Source organism: Panthera onca, chromosome E1, assembly GCF_046562875.1.
Source record: "Panthera onca isolate mPanOnc1 chromosome E1, mPanOnc1 haplotype 2, whole genome shotgun sequence".
NCBI classification, from domain to species: Eukaryota; Metazoa; Chordata; class Mammalia; order Carnivora; family Felidae; genus Panthera; species Panthera onca.
The window spans coordinates 33,297,474-33,316,723 of NC_138352.1; the positions used below are offsets into that span (position 1 = coordinate 33,297,474).

At 52.9% G+C, this 19,250-nt stretch overlaps 1 protein-coding gene across 4 annotated transcripts in view; it reads right to left on the minus strand.

Moving 5' to 3' along the window:
- The window catches only part of ABR (ABR activator of RhoGEF and GTPase), a 182,802-nt gene that overhangs the window by 47,024 nt on the left and 116,528 nt on the right, over positions 1–19,250 (minus strand). For all 4 annotated transcript variants that reach the window (XM_060646871.3, XM_060646874.3, XM_060646872.3 and 1 more), the window contains 7 exons: positions 18,282–18,467; positions 13,619–13,726; positions 10,536–10,596; positions 5,653–5,705; positions 4,946–5,086; positions 3,081–3,202; positions 1,191–1,356 (listed from right to left, as the gene is read on the minus strand). In XM_060646871.3, coding sequence (XP_060502854.1) covers positions 1,191–1,356; positions 3,081–3,202; positions 4,946–5,086; positions 5,653–5,705; positions 10,536–10,596; positions 13,619–13,726; positions 18,282–18,467 — 837 coding nt within the window. The remainder of the gene's footprint in view (positions 1–1,190; positions 1,357–3,080; positions 3,203–4,945; positions 5,087–5,652; positions 5,706–10,535; positions 10,597–13,618; positions 13,727–18,281; positions 18,468–19,250) is intronic.

Below are 19,250 nucleotides of genomic sequence, written 5' to 3' on the forward strand. Positions count from 1 at the left end.
CTTACTTAAAAAAATTTTTTTTTAATTTGAGATTTCCTTTGAGACTTAACACGTGATAAATGTGTGCAAATGTTCGACATGAGTTTGATAAGAATTTCAGTTCTAGGCTACAGCACAAGCTTCTGTGCATTTTTAGTTTTTCATTTAAATTTTTTAAAAGTTTATTTTATTTATTTAGTTAGTTAGTTATTTTTTCTTAATGTTTTTATTTATTTTTGAGACAGAGAGAGACAGAGCATGAGCAGGGAAGGGACAGAGAGAGAGGGAGACACAGAATCGGAAGCAGGCTCCAGGCTCTCAGCCATCAGCACAGAGCCTGATGCGGGGCTCGAACTCACAGACTGTGAGATCATGACCTGAGCCGAAGTCGGACGCTCAACCGACTGAGCCACCCAGGCGCCCCTGAAGTTTATTTATTTTTATTAAAATTTTTTTTCCAATGTTTATTTATTTTTGAGAGACAGAGACAGCGTGAGCGAGGGAGTAGCAGAGAGAGAGGGAGACATAGAATCTGAAACAGGATCCAGGCTCTGAGCTGTCAGTACAGAGCCCAATGTGGGGCTTGTACTTGTACTCACGAACCCTGAGATCATGACCTCAGCCGAAGTCGGACACTTAACTAACTGAGCCACCCAGGTGCCCCTTATTTATTTATTTTGAGAGAGAGAGAGAGAGAGAGAGAGAGAGAGAGAATGAATCCCAAGCAGGCTCCACACAGTGAGCATGGTATTCAATGTGGGGCTCGATCCCATGAACCGTGAGATCATGACCTGAGCTGAAGTCAAGAGTCAGACACTTAACCCACTGAACCACCCAGGCTCCCCAGTCTGAGAGGCCTCTCAGGCCCCTTCTTGCATGCATCCTGCTTTTCCTTAAGAAGGCCTTCTTCTCTCACTTCCCTTTTCTACAGTGCTTGACATACACCAGGAAACTTCCTATGACTAACTTCAGTCAATTCTGAGCACTGACTTCTTGGCCTTCCCTCCATCCGCTCAGTGCTAATCTGCCACAGCCAGAGTCTCTTCATGAGCATGTACCTGAGGCCTCCTATCCTTGCATCCCGCCTCCCTTATCAGATTCTCAAAACTCACAACTTCCCCTCCTTCTGCCACCTTGGCACACCTGGTTCAAAGGGCCCAAGGAAAAGGGCCACCCTTCCTACCTCGGCTCAGATGCCAGGCTCTACTCACCTCCTTCTGGATTTCACTCTTGAGGGCAGAAATCTTCATTTTCATGTCTTCCAGCTCATGGTCTGGGAAGGGATGCACCTGGGGGCTGGCCTCAGACTCCTCAGGGGATGGAAACACTAGGTCGGCCAGGGGGATGTACCACTTGCAGTCATATTGCTGGTGCTTCCTGCAAACGAGCCAGAGAAAGACATGAGCCAGAGGGAAGGAACTTGGCTCTTCAAGCCTGAACTGCTAGAATCCAAAGAAACCTGAAAGGGATTTGCTGTGAACTTGTCACAGGCAAGAATGATCCATGTCCTTGAGGAGTCTGATCAGAAAACCCACGTGTGGAGAAATGACAGTCAAGTTCTAGGGTCAGGCGGCGGTGAGGGCTGTGGACCTTGGCCTTGCCAATCTTCAGGCCCAGTACGACTGATGTTTTTAAATATCTCAACCCTCTAACACTTTCCTATTCCCCATTGCACACTCTTCCCTCCCCCAAGCCTATCTCTCCTTAGCTCATATTCGTTATCCTTTGGGCTAGAGGTGTATTCACACATGTTATCTTTAATGCCAACTCTGATCAATAGAGGCCATGTGGGGTACTGGGTAGAAGATTATAAAGCCACACCCAAGCCTAGTGGGAAACAGTGCCGTGGTTCATTAGTAATGTCTGTCACGGGCAAAGGACTAAAGGCATAGGTGTCTTTGCTTATGACTGCCATCTCTGCTTTTGAATGATCTCATCTGTGATCCCGTTCCAGGGAACTAAAGCACATAATAACCTCTCCTTCTCTCACTTCCCTCAGGCCTTGGGTTTGCACCTCTCGTTGTGGCCCCTTAGTGCTGCAGTCTCCCCGGACTCTGAGGCACACAGTAGGGGATCAAGAAGTGGGGGAGGAAAAATGAGGGAATGAGTACCACATAACCTCTTCTGCTCACGGCACAGTGTGGACTCATGCCACTGCATGTGGAGATGGAGGTGGAAAGCAGCTTTCAGGTCTGATTAAGGTTCAAATCCTACCTTCTCTAGCTCTAGTGCGACCTTGGGCAACTGATTTTTTTTCTTCTTCTTCTTTTTTTATTTTAGAGAGAGAGCACGCACATGTGAGTAGGGGAGAGGGGCAGAGGGAAACAGAATCCAAAGTAGGCTCCACATTCAGCACAGAGCCTGAGGTGGGGCTCAATCCCATAACCCTGGGATCATGACCTGAGCCAAAATCAAGAGTTGGACACTCAACTGACTGAGCCACCCAGACGCCCCTGATTTAACTTTTCTAAGTCTCTTCTCTTGTCTGTGAGATGAGGATAATAATACCCACTTTGTGGAGTTTGGGGGAAGATTGGAAATAATAGAGTCAAAGCATTTGTCATGGCACCTGGCATGGCATAAGCACTCAATAATGACAGCAGATTTAATGAATATTCACCAAATTGCAGTTAGCAAAAATTTAGAGCTGTCTAATAAAAGGAGAATGCTTAAGTAAATTATGGCATATCCACTTGTAACATCATGCAGGAAAGTAAAAGGATGATTATGAAGATTAGGCAGCAACGGGGAAAATGCTTATGACGTGAAATGGAAAAAGCAGCATCCAAAATTGGGCATTCACTCTGATTACAAGTACATGAAAAAACATGAGAAGGTTTAAAAAAACTGGAAGGAAATATAGCAGCAGGAGACTGATGCTTATGTTCGGGTGGGTGATGGGTTTTTCCCCCTGTAATTTGGTTGTATTATCTTTATAATTAAAAACAGGATTTATCTTTAGAAAAAGGATATGTAGTAAAACAAAATGAATTAATGTGTTTTTTAAAAGGAAAAATAAATGCGGACTGCCCCAGGTGCGGGGGAGGGGGCTCCTCAGGGGTCAGAGTCTAGCTCCCTCCCACCTTGCCCCCTGGACTCACCCTGCGGATGTCTTCTTGAGTTTGGCGCACAGTAGGACATCTGTAAAGAGGAAGACGTGCCGCAGCTTCCGGGAGCTCTCCGACACTTCCACCAGGAAGCCATCCTTCACCAGCTGCCGTGTCTGAGGGAGATAGCACACCCACCCCCACCTGCTCAGGGGGAGTCAACCTAGGGCCTGGCCTGCTCTGGGGGCACCATCCAGCTGGGAGGTACCACAGGGACACAGGTAAGGTCCCACAGACACGGGCTTTCTGGCTGTGATCTTGGGCAAGTTCCCTGACCTCTGAGTCTCAGTCTTAACATCTGTAAGATGGGGACAATGATGTCTGCCCTGTAAAGTAGGATTCACCAAGCAAGACGGTATATGTAAAACGGCCTAATGCCTGGCACATAATATGTGATCGATAAATGGTAGCTTTGTATTTCCCCCCAGCTGCCAACAGCTCTCACCTGGATAGACAATAGTCCAGAATGACTTGGTTTCTCCACACTGGGGCGTGAACACCACCCACTCCCAGCCCCAGAACCACCCCAACCTTGCCTAAGAAGATGATCTTGTTTCAGTTCAACCTTGACCCACAGACCCACTGGGGTCTGTTTATGCCACCTCTGAGTGGATTCTATAGGCGCCCTCAGGTGGACAGGAGATACTGGTCTCCCTTGGGTGGGGCTGTACCAGTTCCTGGGGGAAACTGCAGCCATCTCTAACCTGGGTTCTGGATGGTTAAGAGCATTTTGCTCCACGCAGAACTTCCAGACTTTCCTCCCTGACACCCTCAGAGCCAGCAGGCTTCTCTGGGGCTGTCACAAACTGTCCCAGCCTTCCCTGTGTTATATACCACGTGACCTACATATTCTGTGATATGTAGGTGGGCATGGTGAAAGTATACAGTTAAAAAGACCTGAAACCGACAGTGCTCTAAACCTTCTGGAGAGCTTTCAGCTATCTTTGAGTCAAACAAGCCAGTGACATTCCAGGATTTGCAAACCAGAGCTGGGAGTTGCGCACAGGGACAGCTCTCTGTGCCCCATTAGTCACACTCCAGACCCTGTCCCTCATTACTTCCCTCCCCAGGAGATATTGGGGGCTTGTAGATGTAACAAAGGAACATAAACTCAGCCAGCCTCCACTCCTAAATGCCAATTAATTACCTCCCCCGGACAGGGAGCACTGTATAAGGGCCACGCTGCTGACCCACGTGGGTTAACTGTCCCTTCGATTCTTTAAACCGCTTCCCCTCTCTGGGATACCCCCACCCTTCCACCAAGAAGGGGCCCCAAGGAACTGGAGCTGCTGTACCACATCTAGGTGCCCACCTGGGACATTCCAGCAACCTTAGCCACCTCTCATTCCAGAATTTCTTGCTGTTGGGCTCGCTCCTAGCTCCTGCCCTCCTATTCGTGCAGGCTGATAACAGGCAGCTCAGAGGTCGACTCCCCGGGCTCCCTCAGGCTGTGCCATTATCTTCCAGGGGACCCTGAGGGCATCACACTGCCCACGGTGGGTGTGTGCATTCAGCACTGTGAGAGCCAGAGCCCCTGGTTTCCCTGGTATGGGGGACAGTGCGTGAGGCTTGCAGAGAGATAACCCCAGCTAAAAAATCCAGTTCCAACACTTATGGCCAAGAGACCTTGTGTCAGATCTTCAGAGACTCTCCAGGCCTCAGTGGATTATTATAAAGATTAATGAGATACCGAACTTAAAGCTCCCAGGGCCTGAAGACCTTTTCTTGGCTGGGCATGGGAGAGGAGGGTTGGAGAGGCAGAATGCCTGCTCCCCTGTGCAAGAGGGCAGGGATAGGTGATGTGGTCCACTGCACCCTTCTCAGCCTGGGTGAGTGGCTGGGCTGGGTCCTGAGCTCACCTCTCCCTTGGGGGTTGTGACGGCAGTCCGGCGGGGGTCGATGTCCTCATTGATGCTGGACAGGAAGTTCTGGGAGATGCGGAGGGCATCCTGGAGCAGCGGGTAGTCTGGGTGGTCCACAGGTGTGTGCTTCAGCAGGTCCTGGGAAGGGGTGGGGTGAGTCAGGGGCGGCAGTTCTGGGGCTCAACGAGAAGACAGTGGGGACTCAATCTTCACCAAAGGAATTCCAAGGGGGGGCGCTAAGGGACCCATGCTCTAATCTGGTCATGCCTGCAAAATCAGGGTCAGAGAGGCAGCGTCAGGGCAGTGGCGCCCCTTTGTTACTAGTGCAGTCATCACTCTTCCCCCTGGCGGAGTGAGCCAGGTGGAGTCTCATCTCACCGAGCAGCTGCGAGAGACACCCCTCTACCTACCCCACAGCTGCTCCAAGGATCCTGGAGACCATTAGGCCGGGATGGGGAGGCAGGAAGTACCTGCCTCCCCGGGAGCATTTGGTCAAATGTCAAACTTAGTAGCCAGGCTATATTTAGGCCCTGGGTCCATTGGCATAGCTACCACAGACCAGGCAGGTACAGTCGGGACCCAGGGACACTCTGCCCGGCTCCCCAAGTGGGTTGTTCTCAGTGACTCCAGCACTCACCACCCTGGGCTCAGCCTCCCACTCGACTCCTAACACCTCCCTGGCCATCCAGGGGGCTGACACTCACATGTAGGACCAGGGTGCTCCTGGTGACTCGGTCAATGGGCTTGTAGAGCAGAGCTGTTGGCAAAGGCAGGGAGAAGGAGACAGGACAGATGACATACAGGGAGTAGCTCGACACCTTAGAGATGAGCCTTATCCCCACCCTCTCCGCCCCCCTGCCGCTGCCCTACATGGACACCCATGTGCAGGAAGCCACAGCTCCATTCTGTCCCAGGGCAGGCCAGATGACACCAACAGGCAGACATGCAGCCCTGGCAGCCCAGGCCCCCTCCTACCTGCCTCGTCTCATCAGTCACCAGAGGTGACTTCTTTAAGGGCCATCCCACAGGCCTGTCCTTGTCTGACCAGGCTCAGAGCAGATGAAGATGCTCCTCTGCACCCTTAACCCTGCATCATACAGCTATACCTAGCCTTACCCCATAGAGCTCTAGCACCCCCAGAATGTGGGAAAGAGACGTGCTGTTTTTCCAGGGAAGGTAGTTCCTCCACACCCAATCATTCTTATACTCCTCCAGTCCAAGGTCTGGCATTGCCAGCTGGGAACGGCAGGCTTTGTTCCGACCCACACGGTTGGCCTCATCCCCATGAGAAGACCACCCCCCCCGCCCCCCGCCACCCTCCACGCCCTCAAACTCTCCAACCAAACAGGACAGGCTGAGGGCCAGGGAGGCAGGCCAGCTCTCCACATAAAGGCTCTGCTCTCAACCAAGTGGCAGCTGAGGGGGCAAAGATTTCCCACAGGAATTCAGGTGGGGCCTCTGGGAGCCCCGAAGAGGCTGGGGAAATGCTAGCTCAGCAGGGCCCCCATTCACCACACCCTGTGGCTGACCAGGACAAATGAGGATTGCTGGGATTCAGCAGGGACAGGTGGAGGCAGCAGCTGGCTGACCATACTTCCAAACAAAGCTTCCTACAAACAGCTGTGCCTCACCCCTCCCAACATAGGTGGTTCAGCCTCCGTCCACCTGGATGCCTCTGTCCATAGGCTCGTGACCTCTGTCCTCCTGCCCTGGGGCAGGAAGAGGCAGGAGGCTGGTTGTGACAGTCCCAGAGCCGACACTCATGCCCTAGCTAGCCCCCGAACCAAAGAGTCCCCTGTAGATATAAATACCCCATGCACTGCTAAGCAGACACTTTGGGGAACGATCTGCTGGCTATGGAGAAGATACAGTCTCAGTGGTGCGCCATGAGCCTTATCTGCAGTCTTTGCTTGGCTGCCCTTTAGAATCACTGGGGGAGCTCTTAAAAGAAACAGCTGCCTGCTCCACTCTCCCCACCTCATCAGCGAAATCCCAATCTCTGCTGGGTGGAACCTGGGTATTAGCATTTTTAAAAAGTTCCTTTGCTGATTCTGATATGTACCAATGGTTGAAAACTACTGCTTTAGGCAAACACACTTTCCGTGCCTTATTTTAGGCCTTTCTTAACTTAGCAATTGCTAGAGACCCTCCCCATGGTATATGGGAACCAAAATGAACAGGACCAGGCTGGGGTTATCCGGGGATAGGGAGGATACAGCCCAGTTACCAGCCTAGGGCAGGAGGACCCGTATTGACACTATTTAGAGTATCCACCTGTGGCTTAGCTCATCTGCAGGGGGGAAATCACACCCAAGAACCCCAAAGACCCAAGAGAAAGTGCAAGTTCAGCAGACACCTGCCAGCGTGGGCTCTGGAGTCCTAGCCCGGGGAAAGCTGGTACTGCAGTGCCAGCTCCCTCTGCCCCTCTCCCAGGTCCCGGCAGGAAGCGGCTGACTAAGCTCAGAGGTCTGCGCAAATGGTGGGTTGGGTTTCAGAGGGGCTATTAATACGTCTGAGGTCACCTCGAGGTTACCTGATTGGGGCTGTGGAATGAGTGCCTGGGTTGGGGGAGAGGGGAGGAATGGTGGGGACAGGGGAGTGCAGGAAGAGGGCCCTGGGGCCACAGTCAGATATGGAGGGAAGAAGAGGGGGGAAGAACAACCCCGATGTTCTGCTCATCGTGTACCCCACGGGCCGTGTACCCCATGGCCCCTGTACACCAGTCTCCCCTGACAATGCAGGGTAAAGAGCCCACCCTTCCCCCCTTACCTGTTCCATGGCCCTTCCTGCCCCTGCTTCCCCTACTCTCCCTTCTCCTCACCATGCCATTCCAGTTCCTGGGATAGACACCATTCACCAAGTTACAATGCCTGTCTCCCCACCTCTTCCAGGAAGGCTTCCCTGATGAGGATTTTTGCAAACGACACTCACAGTGCCTAAAAGTCAGACCACTGACATAAGCAAGCTGGCCTCTCTGTAGTCTGCTGGGCACTTAATCTGCATCCAGTGGCACTCTCTTATACGTGCTATTTCCTTTGATTAGAAAGACAAGCAATTAATTATCACTAGCCCCATTTTACAGATGAGGAAACTTCTCTAAGGCGCGGAGAAGTTACATAACTTGCTTATAATAACAAAGCTGCAAATGGTAGCTGGGTTTTGAATGTAGGTCTACCCATGCTCCTGGCTTTGAGCTATCATCTTCGGTACAGGAGGGCAGTGTCTGAGAAAGCTCAGTGACCCTCGGGAGAATTCTTGGCAAGATTCACCAGGAAGGAGTAGGTAAGCTGGCCTCTTTTTTGTTACCAAGATGAGCCCCCTCCTTGGGGGCCTGGATCACACACAACTTCCTTTTGCATCCCCCACAGCAACTGGCACAGAGACGTGCAGCAAATAAACCAGTAAGCCAGAGTGAGCCCCAAGTGCAGAATCTCCCCCCGGGAACTTCCAGAACCAGTGTCTCTTGGAGGGGCTGAGAAGATTCTAAACAGTGTGGTTGGTAAAAGCTCATTCTCTCCTCCCTCCCCACTTTGAAGCTGACTTCAAAGACAGCATTGCAGTCACAAAAAAAAAAAAACCCTGAACTCCAGTCCCAGGTCTGTTTCACTAAGACTCAACTCCCTTTTGGGGAGGGAAGAGGAAGCAAAGGGCTGACCGGTTTCCTTTTTAAGGAGGCAGAGTGGAGACCTGACCCACTCCTAGGCCAAACCAAAAAGAGCACTTCTCCTCTGATCTTCAAACAAGGCAATTTCAAGTCCATCCCTCCTCTTGACCCCAGCCTGTTGGAATCTGAGCCAACGGGTGGGGGGCCCAGGACAGCTCCTGCCCGGTGACTGGGGTTCCCACAGCCGTCCTCCTGGGGCAGCTGGAGAGGGGCTACCTCAGGGGTTCCTCCATCAAGAACGAGCCTCGACACAGCATGGCCTGAGAAGGAGAGCAGACAACAGCCCCTCCAGCACAGTGGCCTCTGAGAAAGAGCCCAGGAAACCTCATCATTTCTCCTTCAGCAAACAGCCACCCTCCTCCGTTCAGCCTTCCACAAGGAGCTCCAGGTTACCACGGAGATGTGAAGGCAAAGTGACTGAGAGGATGCAGAGACAAAACGCCTCAGGGAAGGAGGTCCTAAAACCAGCCGCCTGCCGCTCCAACACACAGGGGCCCAGGGCAGCTGGCGTGGAGGTCACACCTGACCCTCCCTCCGCACCCCGTCCCTGCCAAAGGCAGCTCGGGTCATCCCTAAGGCACTTCTTGCCTCAGAGAGCAGTGGCCGCTGCTTCCGGACACCCCCTTTCCTGGGCCTGCTCCTACCTGCTCTGAGCAAGAGCCTGGCTGACAGCACGCGCCTGTCCCAGGACCTCCTTGCTGAGGGAGCTGCAAAGAGGATGCTCTGGGTCCCTTCCATTGACCAGTGGGTGTGTGACCTTCACAAGGCGGCAGCCTGCCACGCCCCCCTCTCCTACTGGCTTGCACCAAGTGCCGAGACCTCAGCTTGCGGGTCTCCAGAGGCTAGAAACGCCCCCCCATCCCGGGAGCAACCCAATTCCTTCCTGCTCTCCCAACTGCATCCGCGTTCTCCCACTGCCGCTGTTCTGAGGAGAGAATGTCGCGAAGGCAGCATGTGCGCTCTGAGCACACAATACCCTGGCGGCTCAACCGCCTCTCCTCTCTCCGGAAACAAAGAAACTCCCAACCTGTCCCTCCAGCGGGGTCCCCCTGGCCGGAGGCACTGCTGTCCAGACCACGTGCCACTCTTTGACAGTCCCCTGCCGGGCCTCTTTAGCCCCAGGGTTGCCACACCTGCAGGCACAGCCTGGTCACTTTCTCTTCTTAAACAGCATCTCCAGGAAGTTGCCCACAGCCTCTCAAGCTAAGCCCCCAATTCCCCACCGATCCTCGGGACGGGGTACCTGGATGCTTCTAGCCTGGTCGTTCCATTTCCGAGCCACCCTGCCCCGCGTGGCCCCAGACTTCAAGTCCAAGCTGGAAGCTGGCCAGAACGGGGGTAAACACAGATCTAGCCATTTGCACCCACCCCCTTCCCTGCTGCCCCCAAACCTTGCCAGCCACACATAAGCCCACTCTGGCCGGCCCCCAGAGGTGGGAAGCCACACCGCCTCCCGTGAGAGGGGGCCTAGGTTACCATAGGTGCAGTTACAGCAGAAGCGAATGATGAGGAGAATTTCCATGGCAGCCTCCGTCCCAGCGGCAGGAGCTTGCGGCCATCGCTCGGTGGCTCCCATCAGCAGCCTGGCCACTCAGCCACCTTGCCGGCTGCTGCTGCACAGCCTGAATCAAGCAGCCGCTTCAGAGTGCTCCTCTAGCAAGGGGGAGGGGCGGGGAGGGAGGCGCGCGTGGAGAGGCAGGAGGGGGAAGGGGGAGGAGGAGGGGAGCGAGCTGCCTGCTGGCATCCTAAGGAGGAGCACGTTTGTAGCTGGCCGGCTGCCTAGGGACAGAGGCTGGATTCTTCCCATTTGTGCACCACACACACTCACACACTCGCACGCACATGCTCACACAAGCAGGGCACCGTAGTCCACAAAGGCAGACAAAGGAAGGTGACTGTTACCCAGCTCGTTCCCCAGAGTACCTTCCATAGTGACTGATGTGTGGCTGTCCTTGGAGTCCTTGGGACCTTTCACTTTGAGTTCCTGCCAAACAGAGGGGAGGAATCACTACATGGCCTCCCCATCCCCCACTGGAGGCATAGCAAGTAGGGCTCTGAAACCCAGGGTGTGAAGAGGAGGGCAAAGACCAAAGCATGGGTCCCCCCACTGCCTGCCTCACTGACTCCCGACTCCCTGTGCCACAACCATGATCTCCTGGAGCCTGTGGAGTCCCAAGACTGGGTGTAGGTGAGGAGGAGGGGTTCTGGGTACCAGAGAGGTCTGTGACAATAGTGCTCCTCAGACACACCCCCTAAAGCCCCTCCCTGGTGACTCGGAGGGCATTCCAATGAATGGGTGGTGACAAGAACAGGACCTCCCCCTGCCCCCCACCGCCACCCCCACCCCCGGTCAGGGTTCCCTCCACAGCAGCCACACACAGGGTTGTACACATCAGCCCAGGGTATGTGGGATTTGAGAGGACAAGCAAAAGGAGTACCAGCACCTTGGGGCACAAGCAGACCTGGAGACAAGGAGGGATGGAGATAAGGGGATAAGGTCTTGCACAGGGGGAGGCAGGGAGGCAGCACCCCTGGGGCAGAGACCCAGCTCCACAGGGTGGTCTGACCTATATCCTACCCAGATTGAGAGGGACTCAACCCAGCCCACAACCACACCTGCCACTCCCCACCCACCGGTGCCTGTGCTGGCAGTAGAGAGAAAACTGCAAGCGAGGAAGGAAGAGCCAACACCCCTCCTGGACCCCAGGCAAAGTGATCCAGAAGTGAGGGCTGGAAACAGACTCCAGGGATGGCTTATCCATTCGATCCTCTTTTATCTGCCTTTACAGAGAGAGCTTCCTGCCCTAGCCCTTTGGCAACAGACCAGTATGGCCTGTAATTGGAGCTGTAATGCAACCCCCACTTGCGGGGCTGAGTGCACGGAGGGGGCCTCCGAGTGGGGTGTCAGCAGAGAGGCCAGGGCGAGGTGAGGCCAAGGTCAGAAACTCAGGTGATGTTGTCTGCTCTGCCTGGAAGTGGGGAAATGTCCAGGCAGCGACGGGAGCTCCCCATTTCCTACTCCTGCCTCAGGCTGTTTCTAGACAGAGAAAACCCTTGGGGACTGAGCATGGGGGTGGGGAGAAGGGGGTTACTCAGCTCCTCAAGACTGTGTCTCTGGCTGGTGACTGGATTCCCAGCTTCAGGAAATTTTTCTCTATGCTCCTCTCCAGTGTGGCCTGGAGGTATGAAATCGCTCCTGCTGCAGAGAAGGGCCTGACTGCAGTGATTAAGTGGAAGCGCCAGTAGGAAGCTAGGAAGCGACGGCATCAGTGCATGAATCAGGGTGAGAAGCCACCTGGCAGCAGGCCAAGGGGCTGGCTCCGCCTTTGGGGCCAGCAGCCTTCGCCAGGGACTAGGGGAGGGATGCAGGGGCCGGCGCCGACCAAAGAGAATGGGCAGTCAGCCCAAGCTAAGGGGAGACTCACCACTCTCTGGACCGTACATGACCCCGGGCAGCCTTGAACACAGATCAGAGGGCTCCAGTTTGTTCCCAGGGAGCGCTGGGAGTGATAAGGGGAAGCGCCATTTCTCCAGCCTTGTGACTCCATGTAGAGGGACTTCCCCACCCAACTCTGTCCTCCCAGGCAGAGGGTGACTCACCTGACGGCTGACTCTGGGAGAAGAAACTGAGCTTAGCTCCCTGCTTCCGTCCCCAGTAGATGTATTTGATGGTGGAGGGGAAGTATTAGCAAGCCCAATGTGGCCGCAGACCCAAGTCTACATTTTCCAATCTGGCTTTTACTAGTAATTAAGCTGACGTTTTCATCTCCATCTGCCCAACCCTTGTGCTGCCTCTCCGCTAGTTCCAAACTGGAGGAGAACCCATAACCCCAGGAGTCTCACAAACACTATCCTACGTCTCACCAACTTTTCTAGCACCAGCGCTGAGAGCGGAAAGCAAAGAGTCCAGAGAGGCCCGTAAGGCAGGATTTCCAAAACTGCAGAAGGAGCCCCCTGTCCCTGGAACCAGAGGTTTTCTTGTCCCAGGCTTGGAGCTGGTGCCGTGACTGCAAGGCCAGCAGCTTGGGGGTCTCACTGAGATCCTTCTGACCAAAGGGGTAAGCTGGGCTCTGCTCCCGGAGGATATGCGAGCTCCTCCCTGACACTTCCTGGAGGGAAGCATCAATGGCAGACATTGCCACATCTTTGCCCTCCAGAGAATGGGAAGAAGGCTTAGCTGCAACAGGGGGACAGGTCTATTACCAGCTGGAAGGTATATGGCTGTGTCTCCACATAAATGGGCCTGGCCCTCTCTCTGTTGTGGGATTGCAAGGATCTTAAAACACCACCTTGGGGCGCCTGGGTGGCTCAGTCGGCTAAACATCCAACTTCGGCTCAGGTCATGATCTCACCGTTTGGGGTGAGCTTAACATCTGTTAATTCTGGGAGCCTGAGTCTGGATCCTGCTTTGGATTCTGTAGCTCCCTCTCTCTCTGCCCTTCCCCACTCTGTCTCTCAAAAATAAATAAATAAACACTAAAAAAAAAAAACAAAACACCACACACACCACCTAGTTTAGACCTCTTCAAATCTTCCTGCTCATAAAATCACTGGGAAGCTTGTTAAAAATATAGACTCCTGGGTCCCACCCAAACCCTCTGAATTGAAGCACCAGGGAAGGTGTCTGAAGATCTGCATTTTAAACAGTGCTCCTGGTGGTTCTTATCAAGCAAGTCTGGGTTGAGCTGAAACATCCAGATACCTCACTGGACAGAAGAGGAAATAAGGCCAAGAGAAGGGAAGTGACTTGCTCAAGGTCACTACCATATTGGGAAAATACTGCCTTTTTTCTTTTTTGCCTCCTCTGTTCTAACATAGAATAACCTAAACAGAATAACAAAATCAAACGAATCGTTATTCTTATATTAAGGGGGAAAATATCAAGTGTGAGAAAGCAAATGTCAGTCTAAGTGTTACCCTCAGGGGAACCATTTCCCTAACTGGCAACAGGCCAGAAGGCTGGAAGGCTCCAGGTTGTAGCGGGGGCTGTGCAGGGAGCTGCCCACCTCCGAGATCTTCTGGAATTGATTGTTGGACTGGCTGCACTTCTCAGCGGTCTCCAGAGCGACTTTATAGTTATCCACAAACGCTTTGTACACGCCAAGCTGGCTGGCCTGCAGGGAGAAGGGAGAAGAGAGAGAGAGGAGGGCAGGGGTGGGATGGGAGAGAGGATTAATGAATGGATGAAAGCCTAAGCAGGGCACCTGGAGCTCCCTTAGCACTCAGAACTTCTGACTTAGCTCCAAAGGGCTATGTGGGAACAGAGAGGGAAAGGTAGGATGAACATACTACGGTACCCCTTTGAACTTAACTGTTTCCGTGGAAACCAGCTCAGCCAATAAGGTTAACAAGAGGGTACTGGGGGCTGGGGGGAGCAGGGCAGGGCCTTTGTTGGCATGCTAGAAACTCAAGAGCATTTGGCTTTATTTAGCATCATCAAGGTCTCTCAGGGTTTGAAGCCCCTGAATGCCTCACACGTCTTTCATAGTCTGGAATTAGCTGGAGCAGGGAGGGCACGTGTAGCCTGTTCAGTACCCCACTCCCCATGCTGAGTATAAGGCACAGCACTTAAAGGTACAGTGCCTGATCGCCTGGCTGGCTCAGTTGTGGAGCGTGCAACTCTTGATCTCGGGGTTGTGGGTTTGAGCCCCACGTTAGGTGTAGAGATTACTTAAAATCTTTAAAAAAAATTTTTTTTTAATGTTTCTTTATTTTTGAGAGAGAGAGAGAGTGAGAGTGCATGAATGGGGAGGGGCAGAGAGAGGGAGACACAGAATCTGAATCAGGCTCCAGGCTCCGAGCTGTCAGCACAGAGTCCCATGCAGGGCTTGAACTCATGAACCATGAGATCATGACCTGAGCCGAAGTTGGACGCTTAACCGACTGAGCCACCCAGGCATCCCTCTGTGTTTTTCCTTTTAAGAATAGGGCTACTAGAAAATTTAAATTACATATATGGCTCGCACTATATTTGTACTGGAAGCACTGCTCTAGAGAAACTTGCATATGTGTGTTCCCAAGGAAATGTGGGCAAGTGTATTCACTGCTTTGCTCTTCCTCCTGTGAAAAGACTGATAACAAATGGTCACAAAAAAGGGGAATCCACACACACAGTACAGTTCAAATGAATGAACTAGATCTCTGTGTAGTAACACTGACAAGTTCCAAAACAAATGTTGACTGAATTGCAAAATATATACATGTAAAAAGTACATGTAAGGCCATAAAAAGATACAGACCCATAATAAAAAACACAAACTACAGCCCAGAAGGCGACACACCAAATTCATTCCAGTAGCTGCTTCTAGGTTGAGCAGAAGGGCAAGGGAAAGAGAGAGAGAGAGAGACTTCATCTGTAAGGCTTTGTTTTCTTGATTAAAAAGCCTTTCTGTATATCTTCAGAGCTTAACATCTGTTAATTCTGGGAGATGAGTGCACAGTTGTTTGCTACATTATTCTCTAGAATTTCTGCTTTAAAATCTTTTTCAATGAAGTAGCAAGGAGGTTCAGCTGCTACGGGGCTCCCTCGGGGGATCCTGCCAAGGTGCTGGGGAAAGTGGGCTGCCCTTGAACCCCATTCTGCACTGCTCTGCTTTCTGCAGAATCCTTGTGCTCCTTAAGATCCCAAAGAGGTGGGGCAGGTGGAAGCTGGCAGGTGTGGGCCAGGAAAGCCAGAGGGGAAGATGAGCACTGGGATGCTTGCAGAGAAGCCAAGGCCAGAGCTGTGCAGGTCTCAGCCCCAGACAGGCCAGACTTTGCAAAAAAAAGAAAAATCTTGGGAGAAGGGCAGGAAGGGATGGAGCTCAGTTCCTTCTCCAAGGGGAGTATTGGCCCACTGGTGTCCCAAGCTACGGGGAAGGTTCTAGACAGCTGCTTCCTAAACCAAAGTAAAAATCATTGCTATTTTTCTTCCAGGTATGTGCTCTCCTTGTCCCCCTTTCCCACAAGAACGATAAAGGCTGGCTGCCCAGGTTGGAACCCTACCTTTCCATCCTACTGCCTCAGGGAGTAGCAGGACAGGAGTGAGAGCAGGAACTACGTGAGCAGAAGACCTGTGTGTAGGGGGTCACTGACCACCCCAGGCACTGCCATCTCCATGGCATATCCTTGTCTGTAGAACCCAAGGCCGGGCCCACCAGGGCCATTAACTGGGAAGTGGAGGTTGCTTGGAAACAGCAGCTTGGCACTGGGGTGATCTCATAAAACAAATAGCAGAGATGCTAATTCCCTTCTCTCAGTAATGGAGACCAGCTGAAAATAAACTGCCTCCAGATGCCTGGACTGCCCCAGCTCCACCCCAGCCCTCCCAAGCCTGCAGCTCCAGGGGCTTCAGATAGCAGTTCCTGATGTTGGAGGAGGGAAGGTGGGGAAGCAAATTCACAACCCAGGCCTGTGGGGCTGAGACCAGAATGCGGGGACCCTCGTGACAGCAGGGTCCAAGTGACAAAGATAAACTGGGACAGTCTTTCCACTATGCTCGGGCCTACACCCCCTACCCCAGCTCTGGTCAGCTCTCTTATGCCCTCCCAAGCTGATCAGCTCAGGCTCCTGGGACCAGGCCAGGAGTGGTGACTGGGTATTCACCATCCCTGACCTGGCGCAAGCACACTGGGGCTGCTAGAACCAGGAGCGTGGGGTTCCCTTGCATACTACCTTCTGGGGTGCCTCTAGCTAAGTATAACAACAATGACGACGATGACAGTGGTAATGGCAATAACAGTAACGTTACTGGCTAACTATGGAGTATTTACTAATGTATTATGTTCCAGGCCCCGTTCCAAGCACTTTTCAGGTAATAACTCATGTAGTCCTCACAACAATTCAATGGGGTAAATACTGTTATTATCCTCTTTTTTACAGATGAGGAAGCTGAGTCACAAAGAGGTTGTACACGAAGTCACAGGTTCAATCTGTGGCAGAGCCAGGATTCAAAGTCAGCTGTGCCTCTAGAAGCTATGTCCCTATAACACTGCTGGCCTCTCAGGACACAGACCTCAGGTCCTGTGATGTCTCCCTCAATGCTCTTCCAAGTTCTCCCTAGTCCCAGTGGTCAAGGTCATGGTGCACTCATTCATTCATTCATTCATTCATGTATTGGGCACTGGGATGGTTCTGGGATCTAATGATGAAGCAAACACAGTCTGTTCTCTCAGAGCTTATGGTTTTGGGGAGTCAGGCAGGTACAGTGTTCACTGAGGGGATAAGCATAGGGGCTTTGTTCGAAGGTCTGGGTAAAGCTTCTCGAAGGAGGCTGTTCTAAGCTGGGAACAGATGGGGAAGGACATTTCAGGCAGCTAGAGCTGCCAGAACAGAGAGGTCAAGAGTGTCTGCTGCATGAACTAAGAATAGAAAGTTCGGTGTCAGGGGGCACAAGGATGGGGGAGGCAGCAGCCAGAGGCCGGGGGGTGGACAGAGGCCAGCATGCAAAGGGTCTCAGGTTCCTCAGAGCCTGGTATTTACTTATCCAATGGGCAAGGGGGAGAGATTTAAGCAGGGGAGAAGCAAGGTCTGGTCAGGAGTTCAGATAACTCTCTCCTGCCAGTAGCTAAGGGTTGGGAGGCTGCTGGGGAGGCGGGCCCAGAAGCAGGAGTCACTAATGAGATGAGGGTGGGGACAAGCAGGCAGCTGTAAGCTTTAAAGTGGACTCCTTGGGATGCGGGGAGGGCTTCAGGACGGGGAAGGTGGTGGGGCAGAGGAGGTGCCAAGGACTAGTCCAAGGGAGGCATGGATGGATGGTGGCTGGGATGGTGGCAGCACCCATTGAGACAGAGGCAGGAAGAAAAGCAAAGAACTTCAGACACAGTAAGTTCAGTTCTGATCGTGCTGAGCATGAGGTCGCAGGAGTATCCAAGCAAGAGTTTTCCCCAGTGTAAGCAAAATACAGGTCTGTCCATTCAACCAGTCCCACCACTGCAGGGGAGGTAAAGGAAAGGCACTGCTCCTTACCCCTACCATTCACACCCAGAGAACAAAGACTCCTGACTGGCTGTCTCTTCCTGCCCTCTGGGCAGGCAGAAGTTATAGGCAGAGAAAGACCAGGGAAGAGTGGGGTTGGGGGCTCTGTGGGTCTGACCTGGGGACCCTCCAGGGGACACAGCCAGAGACAGTGTCAGAGCCAGGGGAGGGTGTCACAGAAGGCTCAGGAACTGGAAGATCTCTGCAAGCCTTTCCCAACAGTATGTCTGCACAGTAATTCTACCTCCTCATACCTTTCCCTCCCTTGCAATCCCTCAGGAGAGCTGACCCGTGTCCCATCTGACTGTTCACTTCAGAGGCAGCACTGAGGTGTGGCAAATGCCCAAGGTGTCCCAAGTGAGCAGTCCCTGCCCGCCCATCTGGCACATGCTCCTCTATCAGCTGAGAACAGGGGACCTGAAGCCCAGCAAGTGAGCATTTGTTCCAGCCCTTGAACTCCCTTGGGGAGAGAGAAACCTATGCATATAGCCTCTCACATCCCTGGAAGCACTTAGGGCTTCACCATGGGAGACCAGGAGTTGAGGCACTAGGCCGAGGTCCCCATACAACAGAGGCCCAGGCTTTCCTCCAGGACTCAGAAATGACCCAGGCCTTCAAGGAGGCCAAAAAGGGCTAGGGATGACCGGTCCTCTCCCAACACCAGCAGCTCCACCGAGACACTGGATAAGGACTCTCCATCAACAGAAAACTCACCAGCTTCTGGAAGAGGTGGCCCATGGTGACCTGGCTGTCCCACTGCTGCACCTTGGGGCAGAGGTTGTCATAGAACTCCTTGTGGATCTCGTAGATGTCCTGGATCTTGTAGAAGATTGTCTCAATCTGTTGGATGGTGAGCACGGGCTGGGAGGTGGTAGCTGTGGCCTTCAGGGGTTTCATGGGCTGGAAGTGAGGAGGAAGGCAGAGAGGAGGTGAGAGGCACATAAACCGGAGGGTCAGAAGGCCCAGGGCACTGATGAGCCTTTCCTGCAGCTGGAGTGGTACCTAGACAAGGCCACTGAGGGCAGGGCACCTGAAGTGTGGTTTGTATCAAGTAGCTGCTGTCATAGGCTCCGACAAGCCATGCCCAACCGCGAGGGGACCTGGCAGCCAGGGCCTGGTCCAGCAGCCCTCCCAGGCCCCAGGCTTAATTACCACCAGGACATATTTCCCCCACGCCCTCATCCCCCAAGGGGCCCCTGCCCCTAGCCTGTATGGACTTTGGTTATTGGTTTAAAAGGACATGTCCTTCTTCCACAATGGCCTTGTGCTCTGAGTCATAAGCTCCCTTGTCACACTTCAGTGGAAGGGAGGGTTGACTGGGAACTCAACCCCTTAGCTACTTCCAAGAAACACAACATGATTCTAGGATTTTGGGGTAGTGTCTCACAGAGACCCAAGACCAACATCAGCTGCACTGACATTTCAAGTTCCCATCACTTAGTATATAGAGAGCGAGCAAGGTGGCACGCATGCCCCTGTCCTACCTCCTATACCTGTGGCAGACATCTCTAATCAATCACAATGCTCTTTCTAAATGAGCTTGGTTGTGGTCTCAGACTCTTTCGCAGTGCTGAGGTTGACATGTAAGATGAAACTTATCTGTAACCTCTGCTTGTCTGCACCAAAACTCTCCAGGGCCTACAGGTGGAGCAGATGAGGTGACAGACAATAACACAGGACCAC